Source organism: Grus americana, chromosome 2 (genome assembly GCF_028858705.1).
Source record: "Grus americana isolate bGruAme1 chromosome 2, bGruAme1.mat, whole genome shotgun sequence".
Classification (NCBI taxonomy): Eukaryota; Metazoa; Chordata; class Aves; order Gruiformes; family Gruidae; genus Grus; species Grus americana.
The window spans coordinates 132118481-132136348 of record NC_072853.1 but is presented as its reverse complement, the minus strand read 5'-3'; the positions used below and the strand labels follow the sequence as shown (position 1 = coordinate 132136348).

The window sequence follows — 17868 nt, the reverse complement described above, 5'->3', positions numbered from 1 at the left end:
GTGCGTGTCTTGCTCACGGGGCTAGACAGAAAATCCCAGCGTGTTTCCTATTGCATTGCCTGTTCCCCACCGAAGCAACGTCACCTCAAATATGCCAGTAAATTCCTTACCGGATTGGGAACGTAATTGGTTGAATGTTTTCCGTAACCTGACTAGCCAATAACACTCCGAGAAAAAATTTAGAACAACCTAGTTATGACAGATGGTGAAAATGACTTGACACTACACGTGTGAGTCAGTATTAACTAGAGATGAGATATTTGCCACACTCATTAGAAATATCATAATACGCCAAAGAGACTATGTGTGCCGCCATATTTACAGTGCAAGGTACCTTATTTTCAGACAAGTGCTGTCCCAATGGTTGCCCTTGTAATTTCTGTTTTAACAACATCTGCTAGGTAGCATAAACTCTGGCCTTGATAACTTGAATTTCTCTGAGCCTGAGTTATTCTTGGCAGACCTTCTTCTTGCAGTTTTCCCTCCTGAAAGCAGATAATAATTGCAAAACAATTAATTAAAAGGAAGAAAGGGGAGGAGACGTAAAACCCTCTTAAAAGCGCAAGAGTTGTGGAACAAATGGAAACTGCGAAGGAAGAAATAAGAGTAAACGGTAAACAGCAGATAGTCAGAATAACTACAGCTACGAAAAGTGAAGTAGTTGTATCTTTTCAGCTGTAAAACGCAGTAAATATATAACCGCATTTCCAAATTTTAAACTAACATTTTAATCTCAGTCAATAGAAAGAAACAACTGTTAAACGAATAGGAACCCATATTGAACCAGAACAAGAAGTCAAGCCTATTTCTGCATTCAGATGTCAGCAGCGCATTTGCTTATCCTCAAGTTTGCAAAGGATTCTTAAAGCCTTGTATATGCAGTTACGCGGAAGCTGATTGCCAGCAATAAATAATGCATCCAAGGAAGAGGCTTGAGTACGCGTCTTCTCACTTCCAGGATGCGGCTAGGGATCTTCGGCTCAATTTTACATCAAGGTTGTGGCTTAAAGCAGTCAAAAGGCTATTTAATTGTCAGGCAAGGCTTCCCCCTGCGGAACTCGCTCCGCATGTTACAACCTCTTTGCAGCTCAGCTCCATATGCATCTCTTTTTCACACTTCCCTCTCCATCCCGGGCTCCTACACCTGGTGCATCACGCATTTAGCCCATTAGCTCCGGCTCTTCCTTTCATCTTCCCCATGGCAGACGTTTCTATTTATCCACTGGCAATCAATGTGTGGCGTCACCGGTGGTACTGTAATGACGACTGCACCATTGAGGATGACAGCTTAGAAAGAAGAGGGCAATGGTGATCCCTCCCAGAGCAGCACAGCAGAGTGTAGCGCTCGCATCACAAGGTCACCCTATCTCACCGCTTGCTCCTCTGCATTGGCAGAAGAGGGTTGCTGGGTTTGCACAAGGCTGGGGCGGGAGCGGGAGGGGGGGGGGAAGAGGTCTGGATTTTTTTTCCCCCCTCCCTTAAGCAAAGCCACAATGGAAACCAGGAAGGAGATGGTGATGTTTCTGGAAGGGACACAACTTGGCGCTCTAGTTGGCAAGAGGGTGCCTAATTTGTCCGAAGCAGTGGGGAGCCCCGCTCCGGAGCCGCAGGAGAAGATGATCCATCGGAACTGCCTCAGCCCCAGACCTGGCCCCTTGTCGTCCCGGGAGAGAGGAGGAGGAGGAGGTGGCGGAGGAGAAGACGAAGAGGAGGTGGAGGTGCTGCCAGGGACAGGGACGGTGCCGGAGAGTCGCTCGGCGGCGGCAGCACTGCTTTCGGCCGGACAGCAGCCCCCCGCCCCGGAGCCTCCATCCAGCAAAGGGCAGCAGAGCAGCTCGGACACCGAGTCGGATTTCTATGAGGAAATCGAGGTGAGCTGCACCCCGGACTGCGCCACGGGGAGCGCCGAGTACCAGCACAGCAAAGGTACCCAACTCCTTCCCATGCCTCCAGCCCCCCGCCCGCTCCGGGGCTGGGGGGCAGCATTGGGGGGGGGGGACGGGACGGACGGGACACGGGAGGGGGGGTGTCTTCCCCTCACCCATTGAGCGAGGGACAGCGAATTCGGGGTGTGTGTGTGGGGATCTCCTTTCCTGGCTGATTCCTCAGCTTCCTGTCACCGGGAGGCTTGTTTGGGAGTCAGGGGACACGACACTGGGCAGCCCCCGCGTCCCTGGAGGGGAGCCAGTGTTCCCGCCGCGGATGCATCAGGTCTGCATCTTCTTCCGTAGGACCCCCTTGGCCAAGACCACCACCCATTCTTCGCCCTTCCATCTTTTTTATTTTTTTTATTCTTCCCCATCATCTGGACAGTGCATGCTCCAGGAAATCCCTTCCGATCCTCCCCACTGGCGGGGTTTTTTGTATGGTTGGGGGGGGGGGGCAAGATCAAACGGGGTTTCTGGCCGAGAGCTGTTTGTGGTTTTGGAGGGTGAAATGTGCCCGGGCGAGTGCGGAAGCGCCCATAAAGACCGTAAAATCGCTCGCCGACTCCTGCCTGCCCCAAGTGCGGCAGCGAGGTCCTTGTTTGCAAGTTGGGTTTAAAAAAAAAAAAGCGGGGGAAAAAAGAGGAGAGGGCCAAATTACCTTGTCACTTCTATGTCTCGGTGGCGCCAGCTCGGAAATGGTCCCAATGAATTAATTGCCTTTGGTCTCGGGCACAATGAGGCAGAGCTGCATTTGAAAGAAAACGCAGCGGCCAGGCCCCTTTTTCCCCTGCCCCCACTCCTTATTCCCACCTTCCCAGCCCGGCAGAGTCCCCGTCCCCCCGTCCTCCCCCGACAACAACTCACTACCACCCCCCTCCCCATTCCTCCATCACTTCAAGAAGAAGCCGAGAAGCGCCTCTCTAGTCCCTTAGAGGCTCGTTGAAAATATCCCATCCCTGGCTTTGGAGTCTGAGCGGAGAGTCCCCGAGGCCTGACCTTCCCCCGGGGGGGAGCAGGGTCTCTGCCTGCCGGCTGCTCCGCTCCTGGGCCCTTGCTGGGCTGGAGGAAAGGGGTCGCGGAGCCGTGTGGCTCGAGTGGTGGGCACACCTGCCTTTCCGTGACGCTGAGGTTGGGGGGATGCTGCGGCGGCCGCCTCCAGCTTCACAGTGCGGGAATCGAGCGGGGGGGGCATCGAGCAGACATTCCCAGAGCGGTATGTGTGTGTTTGGGGGGATAGGTAGCCTTCCAGCCAGAGTGAGTAAGCACCCTTGGATGTCTCCCTAGCATCCTCAGTACACCTGGGCAGGCACAGAAAAGGCTAATGGGGAGGGATGGGGGGAGAAGGGAGCTCGCTGGGGAGGCGGGCGGCCAGCATCCCTCCATGTCCGCCCGCCTCCGAGCGTGTGTCTCTGCTCCGGGCTCCCCACGCAGGGCCGTGCTCCGAGGCGCTGGCCGGCAGCCCCAGCGGTGGGGGGGATCACCCCAAGGGCAGCGGAGGCAGCGGCGGCTCCCAGGGCTCGCTGGCCTGCAGCGCCAGCGACCAGATGCGCCGCTACCGCACCGCCTTCACCCGCGAGCAGATCGCCCGGCTGGAGAAGGAGTTTTACCGGGAGAACTACGTGTCCAGGCCCCGGAGATGTGAACTGGCGGCTGCTCTAAATCTGCCAGAAACCACCATCAAGGTACACACAGCTCGGACATGTTTCCAATTAGCACGATATAAATCTATATGGCCAAACTTCCTTGCAAAACTCGGGAAAGCACTTCGCCAGCACAACCCTCCCTCTCCCGCCCCCCCTCAGCCCCCCCCGCTCCTTTCCTGGCCCTGCCCGCACCCTGCAGCAAGCAGCAATGCGGGAGAGGGGACACAGCTCCCGGAACCATCCCAGCCAGCACCGCTAATCCGGCCTCTCCCTAGCAGATTATTTTTAATCCTCCCTTCAGTCCAGTCCAAACCTCGCTCAGCTCTTGGGGGAAGGAAGAGGAAGCCAGTAGCAGATCTTGTTTTGATCTCGCTTTGCTTTGCCCTTTCATAAACATTTGCACATGAAAATAAAAACGGTAAACAATAATCCCAGGTAATTGTAGCTGCAAAACGGCAGCAAAGAGGCAGAGCTGCTGGGTTTGCCCGGAGCCGGGGGTGGTGGTGTCAGCAGGACAAGCCCTAGCAAGAAGAAAGGAAAACGAGCACCCTAAAAGGGCTGCTCCACTGGGTCTCCCTGTAGATTTATAGGGGCTTAACTGATTCCTCCGTACGTGATGACAACTCCCTGTGGGAGGGAGATCTGGCGCCGGTCTCCGCTCGCCGGCAGACCCGCTCCCGCCCGCGCAGCCCCGGAGCAGAGGCCGGTGCCGGCGGTCGGGCGGAGCGGGGCGGCGGGTGACGGCTCTCGCCTCCCCTCTCCCCGCAGGTTTGGTTCCAGAACCGCAGGATGAAGGACAAGCGGCAGCGCCTGGCCATGACCTGGCCTCACCCGGCCGACCCGGCGTTTTATACCTACATGATGAGCCACGCTGCGGCCACCGGCAATTTGCCCTACCCGTTCCCGTCCCACCTGCCCCTGCCCTACTACTCCCACATGGGCATCGGCGCCACATCGGCCTCCGCCGCCACTCCCTTCAGTACACCCCTGAGGCCGCTGGACACCTTCAGGGTCCTCTCCCACCCCTACCCGAGACCAGAACTGCTGTGCGCCTTCAGGCATCCCTCTCTCTACTCTGCCCCAACTCATGGACTGAGCAGCGCCGGGGGCAACCCCTGCTCCTGCCTGGCTTGCCACAGCGGCCAGTCCAATGGGCTGGCGCAGAGGCCCTCCGGATCAGACTTTACCTGTTCGGCCACAACCAGGACTGACTCTTTCCTCACTTTCACGCCCTCTGTGCTGAGCAAAGCCACCTCAGTTTCCATGGACCAGCGAGAAGAAGTACCTTTAACGAGATAAACGTTCGTCTCAGGGTTATTAAAAACTCGCCCCTTTCCCGGGCTTCTCTTCGAATTAATGTACCTACAGCCGATGTTTATTTAATCGTGTTCTCTCCCCAGAAGTGGACACCTACGGAAAAAAAAGACTAAAAATAGCTCAGTCTTAAAAGGATTTACATTCCAAGGGGAAGAAAAGAAGGAGGAAAGAAATGACTAGTGATTTATCTCTGAGAAGGTTTTTAGGCACGGAAGAGGAAGAAAATCAACCCGAATGAAATACACTTCGGTAACCTATAGAAATGAGCTAGGACTTTCTTTTCCGTGGATAGACTTCTTACCAAGGGCTGGGGCTTCTGCGGGTCACAGCAACAAACCTTATGCACAACCTACGAGACGGAGAAGGAAAATCTGAAATACTTGAAAGAAACATTGTCTTGATAATGAAATGGCTTGTGCGCATGAAGAAAGCAAAGATGTAATCTACCAGAGTGTTCAGAAACAGCAAACGACCAAACAGCAAAAACAAAAGGTTTCTGGATTGCAACGCAACAGTATTATCCAGTTATCTCTATAGAGAAAAACAGTGCTTTACCATAAAGAAAAACTGTCATTCTGTACATTACTTTCGTGGTTTAATTGCATTCTTTACTCTTTCTTGTCTCCTCCTTCGTTTCGAGCAGAAATCCAGCATTTCGTCTCCTCTTTCATTCCAACTTTTATTTTTAAGAGGCAGACTGGAATTGGCAGGAAAAAATACGAGCTCCTGCCTCTTTATGGGTCAGAGCTATTTGTCCTTTAAATAACAATGTCCTATTATCAGCCGCCGAAATGTGCACACACTGACGAAATTAGCAAGTGATGTATATGTAAGGAGAGTTTTTGAATACCGAATGTATAATGCTCTGTGAGCAGAGACCCCGTGCCAAACGCTAACAAGCCGCCAAGGGAAGAGATTAGGTGACAGGGAGCACAACTCCTTCAGACAATCACCAGTCTGTAAATTGGAGCAAAGGCGATTTCCCTTCCATTGTACTTCAACCTTCAGTCCTCTCATTGACTTTTACTTGCCGCGTCTTCTTCTTCTTCTTCTTCTTTTTTAATTATTATTATTTAATTCATGCGTTGGGTTTTGTGTTTCCTTCCCCACCCCTAATCTTTGCATTTGTATGTGTCCTTCACACTGGTCCCTCTTCCTTCTTGAGGATGATTTCTTTCACAAGCCCCCTCCTCCTCTTCCAGGTACTTCGGAAGGAAGTAGCATCATTGCTTTTGCTTGGACTTCTGTCAACCTAAAATTTAAAAAAAAAACAGGACACCGGGCTGGGTAGTAGTTTCTTCCAAAACCGGAATTGTTTAATTCTACTTTAAAATAGCCCAAAGAGTACACTGTCATAATTTGTTATCATGTCGGAATAACGTAATAACAACAGCAACAACAATAATAACAACAGACACATTTTAACAACGTATCACCCATATTTTTATTGTGTTTGTTAAAAAAAAAGTAAAAGTGTTGTTTAAGACTAATTTCACCTTCGTGCAGTTTCTAATAGTTACAGTTCAACAAGCAGGAAAATAAATGCTGGAGAGAACAAAGACGTGTTGACACCTCCGTTATCTACTTTGTGTTAAATTGCCGAGGAACCTCTGCTTTATTGTCACACCAGAGACTTTTTGTCCTTAGGACAGGGAGTGAATAGCAGCGTTTCCCTATAGCGGATGGAGAGCAGGGAAGAAACACGGGCGTGCCGGGATATATTTTTCCAATTAATTTTTTTTTTTTTAATTAGAGCTTTTTAAAAACTGATCCAAAGTCACCATCTTTAAATCATTAAGGGCAGATTGTTCCGTCCTGAATTAGATGTCCTCACGGACATGGAAACCGATGGCTCTTTTTGGATACTCACAAATAGATTCTCCTCCCCTCCCCATGCCCCCGGAAATAACAATTGTAAACAGCGTCCAAGGGCAGCCCTTTCCCCTCCTTTGTCTTCTAGCAGACAGAAGAAGAACCAGTTCGACACACCGGGAGCTGCGGAGCGAGTGCCTGATACAACCCTCCCGGCGACCCCGGTGGGAAGGGAGCGCTGAAGAGGCCGGGGGGCAGCTGGGCTACCCAGCAAAACCGGGGGGTCCTAGATGGCCCACGACCCCCCCCTTCCTTCCCCGGCCAGGCGGAGGCACCTGCTGGGCCGCGATCTCAGGGCAGGATCTGGCCCGAGCTGCTGCCGTGCATCGCCTGCGGAAAGACCGCGGCACCGGTTTGCTCTTGCAAAATGCCCAGGTCGCAAAATGCCACGCAGGGCAATATATATATATATATATATATTTTCAAATGCATATATTTTATACATCTGTGTATGTATGAGAAAAAGGATATTTAACCCGCTGTGTACCGCTTCTACCCATAAAGGAGACATCCCCCTTTAAGGAGCGGGCAGCAGGGAGGTAGGGACCGGGAGCCTGGGACGGCGGCACGGTCCCCGCTCTCCCGCGCTGCTCCGGACGGCCATTGCCGCCCTCCCAACCGCCCGTTCTTGCAGGATGCTGCGGCAAAGGGTGGCTGTGAATTTCTCCGTAGCTCGGTCACAGGGCAGAGATTGCCTGCGACAGGTAAATGGGCTGCGGGTCGCAGTAATGCCAAGAGTATTTTCAGTTAATAGAGGAGGGAAAATGAGGTGTCTGGAGCGATATTGGAAAGTACAAGATCGATGATCCGTTCTCGTGTCCAATCAGCAGCCTTTAATTGACTGTATTTTCTAGGTAATTGAGCCGCTGTGCTCCTAAATTGAAGTGGAAGATATAACAATACATCTCACTGGGAGGAATTACTCATTACTTCATAATGAAATTTTCCTTTTGCTGCGTGGGGCCGGTGTCGTTAACGCCTTCGCCGCCGGTGGGGGTGCCCGTGGCCCCACGCAGGGCGGCGGCTCCGGGCACGCGTGGGGCACCGCCGGCGGCCGGGGCAGATGCAAGGCATCCAGTCGGCAGCAGGCTCTGCCTCTGGCCCCGAGTCACTGCCACCAAGCAAGCAGGTTTCAGTCGCCTCGCCCTGGCCGGGGATAGACCCTTCGAGGAATTAGAGTGAGGCCCGGGCCGGGGCCCGGCGGGGAATTGCCCTCGCCGCTGCCGTGCAGGCAGCGCTGCCCCCGGAGAGCCGGCGATGGGCACCCGCCCCCTTGTCACCAGCGGGCTCGGAGTTGTCTTCGGCGTACCCCATGTGCCGCATCGGCTCCGCTTCCCAGCCAGCCAAATTCAGCTCCGAAAGGCCTTCCCCGCCTTGTTAGCGTTTGATTGATTGCCTTATTAAAGCGTGTTCTTGTAAGTGTGACCGAGCTGATTGCACTGCATATGTTTGGGATAATGCTCATTTTAAACAACTGAATAATAATAATACTAATAAAAAAAGGACCAGAAGAGGAAGAAGATGAGCTCTAGAGAACGGGTTAAGCCTAAACGATCCCGGGGAGCAGTGCTGTAACTCGCGCATTAAATTGCTCCGTTACTATCAAATCACTCAGCTCTTCTCGGCTTTACTCAGACCATCTTTGTTGCGTTTTATGTGTCACCTCCTGTACCATTAAGCCAGATAGCACCGAGATTGCCGCTTATTTTCCCGTCTCAAACTATATGTTTTTATTAAGGTTGTATGATTAAACTGAAGCAGATCTGCTTTCCCAGCACTATTCTTTACTCCAGCGCCCAAATCATTAGAAAATCGGCTCTCCATATTTCACATTTTATGCTGGGTTGTTGGGTCGTTTGCCGGCACCTGCAGAAAGCCATGCGGCTCTAGCTTTTTGGCTTGTATATCTGAAGAATCATTTGTTTTCTATTATTCTCCTGCTCGCCTGGCTACTTTACTTTACTACTGAGTGTAACCCCTGAAAACACCCTCCACCATATGTCATCCCAAGACCCGCTGTCCTGCCGCTTACAATAGTGTCACCCTGGGGTAAAGCCAACCTCAGGATGAGCTGGAGTCTCGTTAACACAAATGGCTTCATTTAGGCGCATCAGGTTCCTGGGTGGGTGTCAAGGGGGAGGGAAAGCGGTCCCACGTCCTTTTGCTGCATCCTTCACCCCAGAGCCCCTTGTTTGTTGTCTGCTGCTTCCAGATCTTCTCGCTGCTCCTTTTGTAAGGTGGGAGGGTCCCGTCCCACCTCCGCACCCGCGGATGGTCTGACTACCGTGCGGGTGTGGGGAGCTGGTATCAGCGAAGGGCTGCCATTAGGGTAGATATCCCCCGAATTGGTCCCTGTCTTTGGAAAGTTTTTCTTCTTCTCACTCTCTCTTTCTTAAGTAGGGAGACGAAGATATGGCTAGTTCAGAATCTTCAAACAAGAAAACAAATAAATCACAACCTCTGGCCTCCAATTCACCGTTTGCTTTTTTTTTTGTTTGTTTGTTTGTTTCAATCAGTTAAACTGAGTGTACCTACGACCAAGAACGTAGCGCAGGATACACTAATATTTACAAACCCCATTTTAAAGAATCACCATTGGTGTATTGCACGTGCATATACACACAAAGCAAACACACAAAGTGATTTTCCCTGCTGGTCTCTCTGCAGAGAAGTGCATGGGACTTCAGAGACAGAAATTGCCACTTAAGAACATCACATGAAAGTATTAAGTAATTATTTAAAACAAGGCTGTTTAGAAAAATATTTGTATTTATTGCAGCTGCTCGATTGGCCTCGTTAAAGCTGGGGAGCGTTTAAATTGTGTTACAGTCTCATTTAAATCCAGTTTCGTTCCAGCAGGCTGCAAAGCCTGAATAGAACCAATCACTCCATAATGATGATGAATGAGAAATTAATTCAGATACAAGCAAGACAATTTAGGCCTTCATCTGTTTAAATAGCCTTCCAAGATTATTCGCAATTGCAGGTCACAGATTTAATCAATTGTCCAATCTTGTGAAAGTCATATCCTTGCATCTTCATCGAGATTATTTATAGCGCGGCGAAGCCCAGTGAAAGGTATACGCTCTTAACAGGAACAATTACTTAAAGGGAAGCGTTTGCAAAATGAAAAACAAATGCCTCCGTGGGCAGTAAATGATCAAACGCCTCCTCGCTCACCCAGCACATCCTTCCCCGGTCCAAGAAAGGGAGCCGAGCCGCAGGTGGGGTGTAACGGGGACTATTGCCAGACTCCAGCCCTGCCGTATCAGCCGCTACGCTCCGCAGCGAAACCATCCGCGCCAGACGCCGCTCCTTCGTGGGGGCCAGCCAGCCCCATCTCTACGGGGTCGTGCTTTGCTCCTGAGAACGATGCCTGCAGAAAGGACGTGTTAAAAAGCAGCATTTAACTGCGCCTTAACACGCAAACCTCGCTGCTGCTCAGCCTGGGGATGTCAACCCCGGCTGCGGGGTGGACTGTCATTTTCTGCCTCTGACTGTCTGTTCGAGATATACGTATATATGTGTACCACAAGCCCTGCTTTTGCTCGAGCCCTGCGCCTTCCCCAGCCCAGCCTTGCACACTACTGACCTCCCCCCGGGCCGACGGAGCCGCAGCGCGGTGCCCGCCTGCTCGGGATGCGCCTGGAAGCGTCGGCTCTTCCCTCGGGCTTGGGCGAGACGCACCTTGGAAAAGCCCGAGGTCGCAAATAACTCAGGGGTAACGAAACCTCTTCGAAAGTTGAAGCAGGCCATTTGGTAACTGGGAGAGTTGTTGCATTTCTCGAAGAGCTGGAAAGCAGGGGAGAGACCGGGTTTATTCCTCAGTGTCCCAGTGGGTAACTTCCTCCTCCTCTAAACACAGACCTATTTACCTGAAGCCCTGGTCTCCCCCCCTGGCCCCGAAGCGCTGCCCGGAAGGGCTATTTCAGGCTGCTGCCCAAACTCGAGGTAATCCTGGGCTCAGAGAAACACCTGCTGCTCCAAAGAGGCTGAGCCCAATGCGCAGAGAAGGCAGCCCCAAGGGAGCGCCTTGGGGTGCGTTAGGGGTAGGACCTGGCCCCGTGTCCCTCGTCCACGGGAGCTTGAGGGTGAGAGCTCCGAGCACCCGTGGGCAGCGCAGGTCTGCCACCCCCGTCTAACTCCTGGGGTCGAGGAGTCCCGAAGACCCCCTGGGAGTCACCGAAGTTTGGCCGCAGAGAGGGGTGGTCGCGCTGCCCACGGAGAAGTCGGTTTCCTGGGTGGGAGTGTGCGAGGGTCAGCAAGTGACACGACCTCCCTGTGAGCCGGGAGCCCCGTGTCGATGCAGTTTTCCGCACCTCAAAGGGGAGCGTGGGGCGCACCCACCTACGGGCACTGCTGAGGCGGGGAAACGCGAGTGTTTCGGGCAGCGGGCCGAACCGGAGGAGTCGTGCGGGTGCGTGGGTGTGTTACGCATGGGAGTGTGTGTGCCTGCTTCCCCCCTTCGTCTCCCGACAAGGGAACCTGGAGTAACGCCGGTGCCTAAAACAAAAGCCTGACTAGAGCACCCCCGGAGCTCCGAGGAGCCAGTCTCAGCGGCGGACTTTGATGTATCGCTGTCCAATTAGTGCCTTTAATTGGTGTCCTCTGGGACAGGCAACCCGGGAGCGGGGACGGCGAGCGCTCTCCCGGCAAGCTCTGCCCTCTCGTAAGGTAACAAATAAATAATCCGGCCGGGCGGCACGAATCCTGCATCCCTCCGAGCAGGAAGGGGGAGACGACCTGGCAAATCTGAGACCAACTGCTTGCAAACCGTCCTGCAGGGCTCCGTGCCCACGGACACCCGTGTGCCCAGGCAGAGGAGGTGCGTGGGGTGTAGCTGCTCCCACAGCCTCCGCGAACAAATCCCTCTCTCGCTGCGGAGGGGGTTTATCAGCTTAAACGACACTGCTTAAAACATACCGCACGTTCCTTCCAGTTTGGCTAATGAAGGCTGACTGTTAAGCGTAATTTTAGAGGTTAAATGAGGCTGACTGCAGATTTAAAGACGCTTGATAAAACGTCTTATTTAAATGACACGTACTGTATATATAGATGCCATTACAGCGGTCTAGATTTACCTTGGGGGAGGAGGAAACAAAACAAATACGTAAACAGGCAGGGAGGAAAAAGCGCCGCCAATTTATTCCAAACCAAAAACGCTCGGTCGAAAAAGAAATTGATCGCTTCATCCATCAAATGTATAAAATACATTTCTGAGATCAGAAATGAGAGAGAGAGAGAGGCGGTGGGAAAGTTTGTACTTGACAAGAACCCTCAAAAGAGGCGTGCTAGAAAAAAAAAAAAGGAATAAAAGACAGCTGTCACTGGAAGCTCACCTTGACGCAATTCTCTTTTCTTTTCTTTTCTTTTCTTTTCTTTTCTTTTCTTTTCTTTTCTTTTCTTTTCTTTTCTTTTCTTTTCTTTTCTTTTCTTTTCTTTTCTTTTCTTTTCTTTTCTTTTCTCTTCTCTTCTCTTCTCTTCTCTTCTCTTCTCTTCTCTTCTCTTCTCTCTTCTTTTTTTTTTTTCCCCCCTCTGGTAGCCATACAACGCTCTAAGAAAAAAAAAAATTACCTAAAGTCAGAGGAAGATGAGATTTTTTTTATTAATAAGGAAATAAATTTGGCAGAACGGACAGCAGTGCTGACTTCTCAAACCCGCCGTTAATGGAGGCGTCTCTGGGGAAAGCAGGCAGCTCGAGGCTGCCTCGGGAGCCATCAGTCCCTGGTTCCCGGGTACACCTCGAAACTCAGTCACCAGACTTTTTACGGGAAAGCATCTCTGATCGATATTTGTAAGTGGAACTGTTTTATTTGCTCTTCTGCACTTGCGTTTTCAGCGTTAAAACATTGCCGTTTTGCCACATTCTTCCCGAGCAGCAATCCAGTGTTACACTGGGGGCAGCTTTTAAGTCCGCTCCCTGGAAGCTAAGACCCAGATGTGTGTGACACACATTGCCACCAAAATCACAGCCTGAAAGATGCCACTTCCCCACTCTACAGGGAGACCCTAATTTGCACCCGGGATGAGTGCTCTCAATTTCTTATCCAAGAGAAAAGACCCTAACAGTCTGTTGAGCCAGGTCTCCCAATAGCTTGATTTCACCTTGCTAAATTTTCATTAAAAAACTTTTACACTTTTCACCTTGCTTGCCTGGGACCAAATTCTGAAGGTCCTAACTCATCCCAAAATGCATTCTTAAATCCTTAGAGGAAGTTTGCTTACTGCTGTTGCACTGCAGGATCAAAGATGAATTACACAGCAAATAAAGCAACTACTATTACTAGATCCACACGATTAATATGTGGCCTTGTACTCCCATAGACTGAATCACTCCTGGGAATTATCCCACAATTATTCTAATGTTTACTCAAGCCTGTGTGCTTTAGGGTGGGAAGTTTTCTCTAATGTGGAGATACTGAGTTATAGGTTCCAAAACCACTTTCCACAAATGACCTGGCCTGAAGTAAAATTTCACCCAAAACCAAAAGGTCTAATTTACTAAACCTTCAGCTAGAAAGCATCACAGACTTGCCTCCTCTGACAACTACAAATTAAGTAGAAAATCATACAGAAAAGAGAAGGGGAGGGGGGGAAAGATGAGGGGGAAAACCCTAGCTTTGTCAATGTTTATGCTCCCCTCGCAGCCAGCTGTAATGTGGACTGGGATCTACTCTGGAGGCAGGAGAGCACTCAGCCAGTTGACGAGGGTTAGTTTGGCTCCAAATGATGTTCCTAACATGTTCCTGGTTCTAGAATTGGATGAGTGGAGAAGCTCAAGTGCCTCAGCTATTCTTAGCCCCAAGCAGTGCATTACTGCCCATTAACGCTGGCTCATGAGGTACAAGAACATGGAGTGCATGATCCCATACCCCTTGGCCTCCTCTTTGGCAGTCACAGCTTCAGACCTGAAAGACTGCGTGTCATTTGGGTCACAAAGGCAGTTTTTTAGTACAGAGACGTACCTCAGCAGTGAGCAACCGAATTGTGTGTTGCTGGTAAGGAGGCAGTTACTCCTGCATCTATTTAGCCCATTTAATCTGATCTAACTTCAGAGCATGACACCATGTCCTCCAAGAAAAAAGGCAGAAGCATCACTAATTATGGTTCCCTACTTTCGATGTCAGTAGGGCAGCTAACACATCTACTGATTTTTATATTGTAATATATTCCAGTTGGCCACTTGTATCCCAAGGACTGTGCCCAAGCATTTGTAAGATAACAGTGGCAGACAGACAGAAAAAGGGCAACATGACCTCCATTTTCTAACGCTGCTCCACAGAGGAAAAAAAAATACATTCATCACTGGGGTTTGGTGTGGGATATCCAGATCCAGATATAGGAATAAGAGATGCTGATACTGTGCTGGCTCCCAGTGCTGATTTCCCTGGCTTCATCCCAGATGATGTTCCCACATCCTGCATTCCCCAAACAACCCCAAATTGCACTTAACCCCATATAGGGGCATTCACATGAGATTTGGAGGTAAGCCATATCACACAATTTTAGCATGTGCAGAATCTTACATGATTCCTACATCCAATGCAAATTTGGTACCTACTTTGTCTTCAGTGCCAGCCTCCCTCTTTAGCCAAAAGAAAGGTACTCCAAGGCGTGATTTTAAACTTCTCAAAACCCAGGTAAGGCAGTTAGGGTGACATTTCTACACCACGATGCACAGCTTAACGGTGATATGGCAACACCGTATCATTGGTATATAATTCCACCAAGGGCAAAATCATCTCTCTTGATAGCCCCAATCACTTTTCTATGCAGGATCATAATTGTTACAAAAGCCTTTCCTTTAAAAAGCAGTTGAAAAATTGAGCATCTGTGTGCATGTTGTTTCAGTTTGTCATAACAACCCCTTCAGCAAGGGATGTTACTTGATATCTACTGTAATCTGCCACACCAGTAGAAATCAAAGAGTTGTTGTTATCCCCTCATATTGATGCTTTTTCAGTAAGTCTCCAAGAAGTTATTTCCCAGACTTGCTAAAATTTTCCTTTAGAAATTGATAGTTTAAGCCTAGAAGAACCTACAGCTTGTTCTGTACATCACTGACCATTAGATTTCTCCCAGTTATTTTTTACTGAGCCCAATATGATGCTTTTGACAGTGAAAGACTTTCAAAGCAGGTGCCTGATGTGACTTGACAGATCAGATTTTGGAGAATCTTGGTAGTATATGCCAACCATGATTCACTGGCAAAAGCAAACAGAATAGACCAGAAAAAATCCCAGAAGCCTCCATTTTTCTTTATTTCTAATAAAAATTGTTCAGCAATTTATCCTTTTGTTCTTCTCAGCTGAATTACTGAACTTTTGTTATCCAGTATTTTCCATGAAAGAAGTTTACATACTGTAGTAAAGCACCGCTCTGCCTTGACTCTGAAAACCCAAATAAGATTTGTGTGCCCTGTGTGAGGCACTTCCTTCAGTTATTGAGTTTTGAGTGAGGCTTTCTCTTACACCATCTCCAATTTTACAGTCTCCTTTCTCAAAGGAGATACTACACGTTGTGAGGGTATTCAGCATTTGTTCCAGCAGCAGTCTGTCTTTTTATTTCTTTTTAATATTTCCTGTACAGGCAACCAAGAACTGCACTAGCCCAAATGCAGTTCTGCAGCACTACAGTGGGACTGCATGTTCACACATTTCTTCACTATAACATCGCTTTTCTTCACCTCTGTCTTCTAGGACACGTTGCTCAGTCTTTAAGGACAGCTTGCATCCATTGTTCCTAAATATGTGGGGTTTTTTTTTTTAATGTTTGCAATATTTAGAATCTGTTTGTTTGTCAGGTCAAAATTCTCTGTGACATTCATGCACCTTACCTGCAGGACTGCCCTCTTACCTAAACCAACAGATTTACTAGAGAAAGAAAAAGGGATTGTAGCCCCCTGATAGCTCTGCTCTCTGCACTATCTTCTTTTCATAGACATGGTAACAGCTACATAGGTATGCAGGTGCCACATACACAATGTGGCACATTCATCCTTGACACAAATTTGATCAACATTGGGTATGTACATACCTTATTAGCCGTAATCCCACTTCACGATGATGTCTATACAGCAATTCTTTTTTGTGCTCTTTAAATCAGCCAGTTCTTAACTTGCTTAAAGTAGTCTCTGACACCTACTGATTAGGGATACTGTCTAATATAGGGATGTTGTATAATATGCTAAGATTAGAATGTCATGGGGTAACTTCCTTACAAAAGTCTAGGTTGAGACATTTATAAACTAAACCCATAATCTCATCAAAATAAATCAAATGTGCAATGCCAAGACCTTTTTTTCATAAAACTATGTTGATTGACATAACTTGCATTATTCTCCTGAAATCTTTATTAAATTCATCCCATGCCAGTTTTGCTGTTATTTTCTTTTATATTGGTGCCATGCTAATCAACCCACAGTTACTGGGTCACCTACTTCTTTCCTTCTGAGTAGCAGCACAGCATCATGTCTTTTGAAATTTCACAAGTATTCTAAGATTTCTTGAAAAAAAAATCAGTTCTTCTCAGTCACTTCTTTAAAGACTCTGCAAATTTACTGATTATTATTATTATTTCTCTGTCCCACTAGGCACTGTTTAATGTCCTCTTTAGTTAATAATCTTATTAAAAGTACTTAATGTTCCTCTTTTATTAAGATTACATTACCTTGATTTCCAAATGAAGATTAAAACATTAATTTTCCACTTCCGGCTAGTATTAGATCCACACTGTTGAGAGGATTTCTTTTGTTTTCTGTATACTTTAGAATTTTTTCTTACTGCTTTTCACCCCTGGATTTTTCTCACTGTTTTGTACCCTTTTTACTGCTTATTAGCTCTGGATTTTTCCTGTTGTCTTTAGCTTCCCTTGTCAACTTCCTGCATTTTATAACATTTAAAGTATGCTAATTGCTATCTAATACAGTTCACTCTGCATGTTGTGTGGTGATTTTTTTTTACTTAAGATGTTTGCCATCACTTCACTCCTCCCAGGACTGTTCTGAAGTTAAGAAGCTGTGCTCCATGTAGATATTGCTCAGTATTGCTCACATGCAATGTAATTTCCGGTCTCTACCCACCCACCAGTTTCCAGTCTAAAAATTAATTCATCATAATGAGGTCCAAAAAAAAATTTTTTTTTTTTTCCCATGTTGGACAACATGACTTTCAAGTTGGGGAATTATCCATGGTTTTTAGAAAAGATCAGTGATGGTTTACTGCTAGCTGCATGAGATAAAGTAGCACACATGTTGAACTGAGTTTGTCCAGATGCTACTATTTTTATTTCTAGATATTGCAGACAAATGTGTAAAATGTAATTCATCCCATTCTCAGGCTTGATTCGGTGCTTTGTGACACACCTCTGTCAGCATCCCTGGTCTTTGTTAGTTAGTACATTAATCCATATGCTGTTGAGACCTTTCAGTTGTGAGTTACAATTACCACGTTGGTCTTCCCTCCTTCCATTCACTGCTTTTACTTACACTATTTGCTTATCCAGGTTATAATCTGAATGTGATGCTCCATTCCCGTGACTCATCCCACCAGGTGCTAGTGATGCAGACTATATCTTTTTGCTAAAAATAAGACTTTCCTGTTTCTTGACTGCACTATGTTTGTATCTTCAGCTGTCTTCCCTGGAGTCATTGTACTAATACCCTCCTGCTGTTCTAGCTAATTCCCAGCCACTCCCTTACCCATGAACAAGACACACTATTCATACAGCCTCTCTCCATTAGTACATGTCCCATTCTTCCACCAAAACTAAAGTTCAGCTTCAGACCAGAAGCAAAGTCCTGAGGTCACTTAAAATTTTCTGCTGTTTGTAACTTGTAAGCATGGCAGGATCTCTGAAAGGTTTGTATGGATATTCATCTAGCTCTTGCTCCCCTCCCAAATCCCCTAAGTCTTTCCTTAACCCTCTGCCATTAGTAGTGAGTATAAGAGTGGACACTTCCAGGATGATGTCACAAACACATCTGCTTGTATAGTGCACTCTTTCTCATTATTTTAATATAATAATTTTGGTCACTTCAATGTCTGTGTGGCTATTTGCAACCTGACAGGTATCCGATTGTGACTTTTTAATCTCTGCATGCTGTTTAA

General features: G+C 48.2%; 1 protein-coding gene across 1 annotated transcript; it reads left to right on the top strand.

The window, feature by feature from the left end:
• Positions 1–1493: 1493 nt before the first annotated feature.
• Positions 1494–4870, top strand: EVX1 (even-skipped homeobox 1). The gene is made up of 3 exons (XM_054815575.1): positions 1494–1926; positions 3360–3610; positions 4340–4870. Exons 1-3 carry the CDS (start codon positions 1494–1496, stop codon positions 4868–4870), a joined length of 1215 nt encoding a protein of 404 aa, XP_054671550.1.
• The last annotated feature ends 12998 nt before the right edge of the window (positions 4871–17868 follow it).

Coding starts and splice junctions, on each gene's coding strand:
- EVX1 (XM_054815575.1), top strand. CDS start 1,494: ATGGAAACCAGGAAGGAGATGGTGATGTTTCTGGAAGGGACACAACTT. Junction 1,927..3,359: donor CGAGTACCAGCACAGCAAAG/GTACCCAACTCC, acceptor CTCCCCACGCAG/GGCCGTGCTCCGAGGCGCTG. Junction 3,611..4,339: donor TGCCAGAAACCACCATCAAG/GTACACACAGCT, acceptor CTCTCCCCGCAG/GTTTGGTTCCAGAACCGCAG.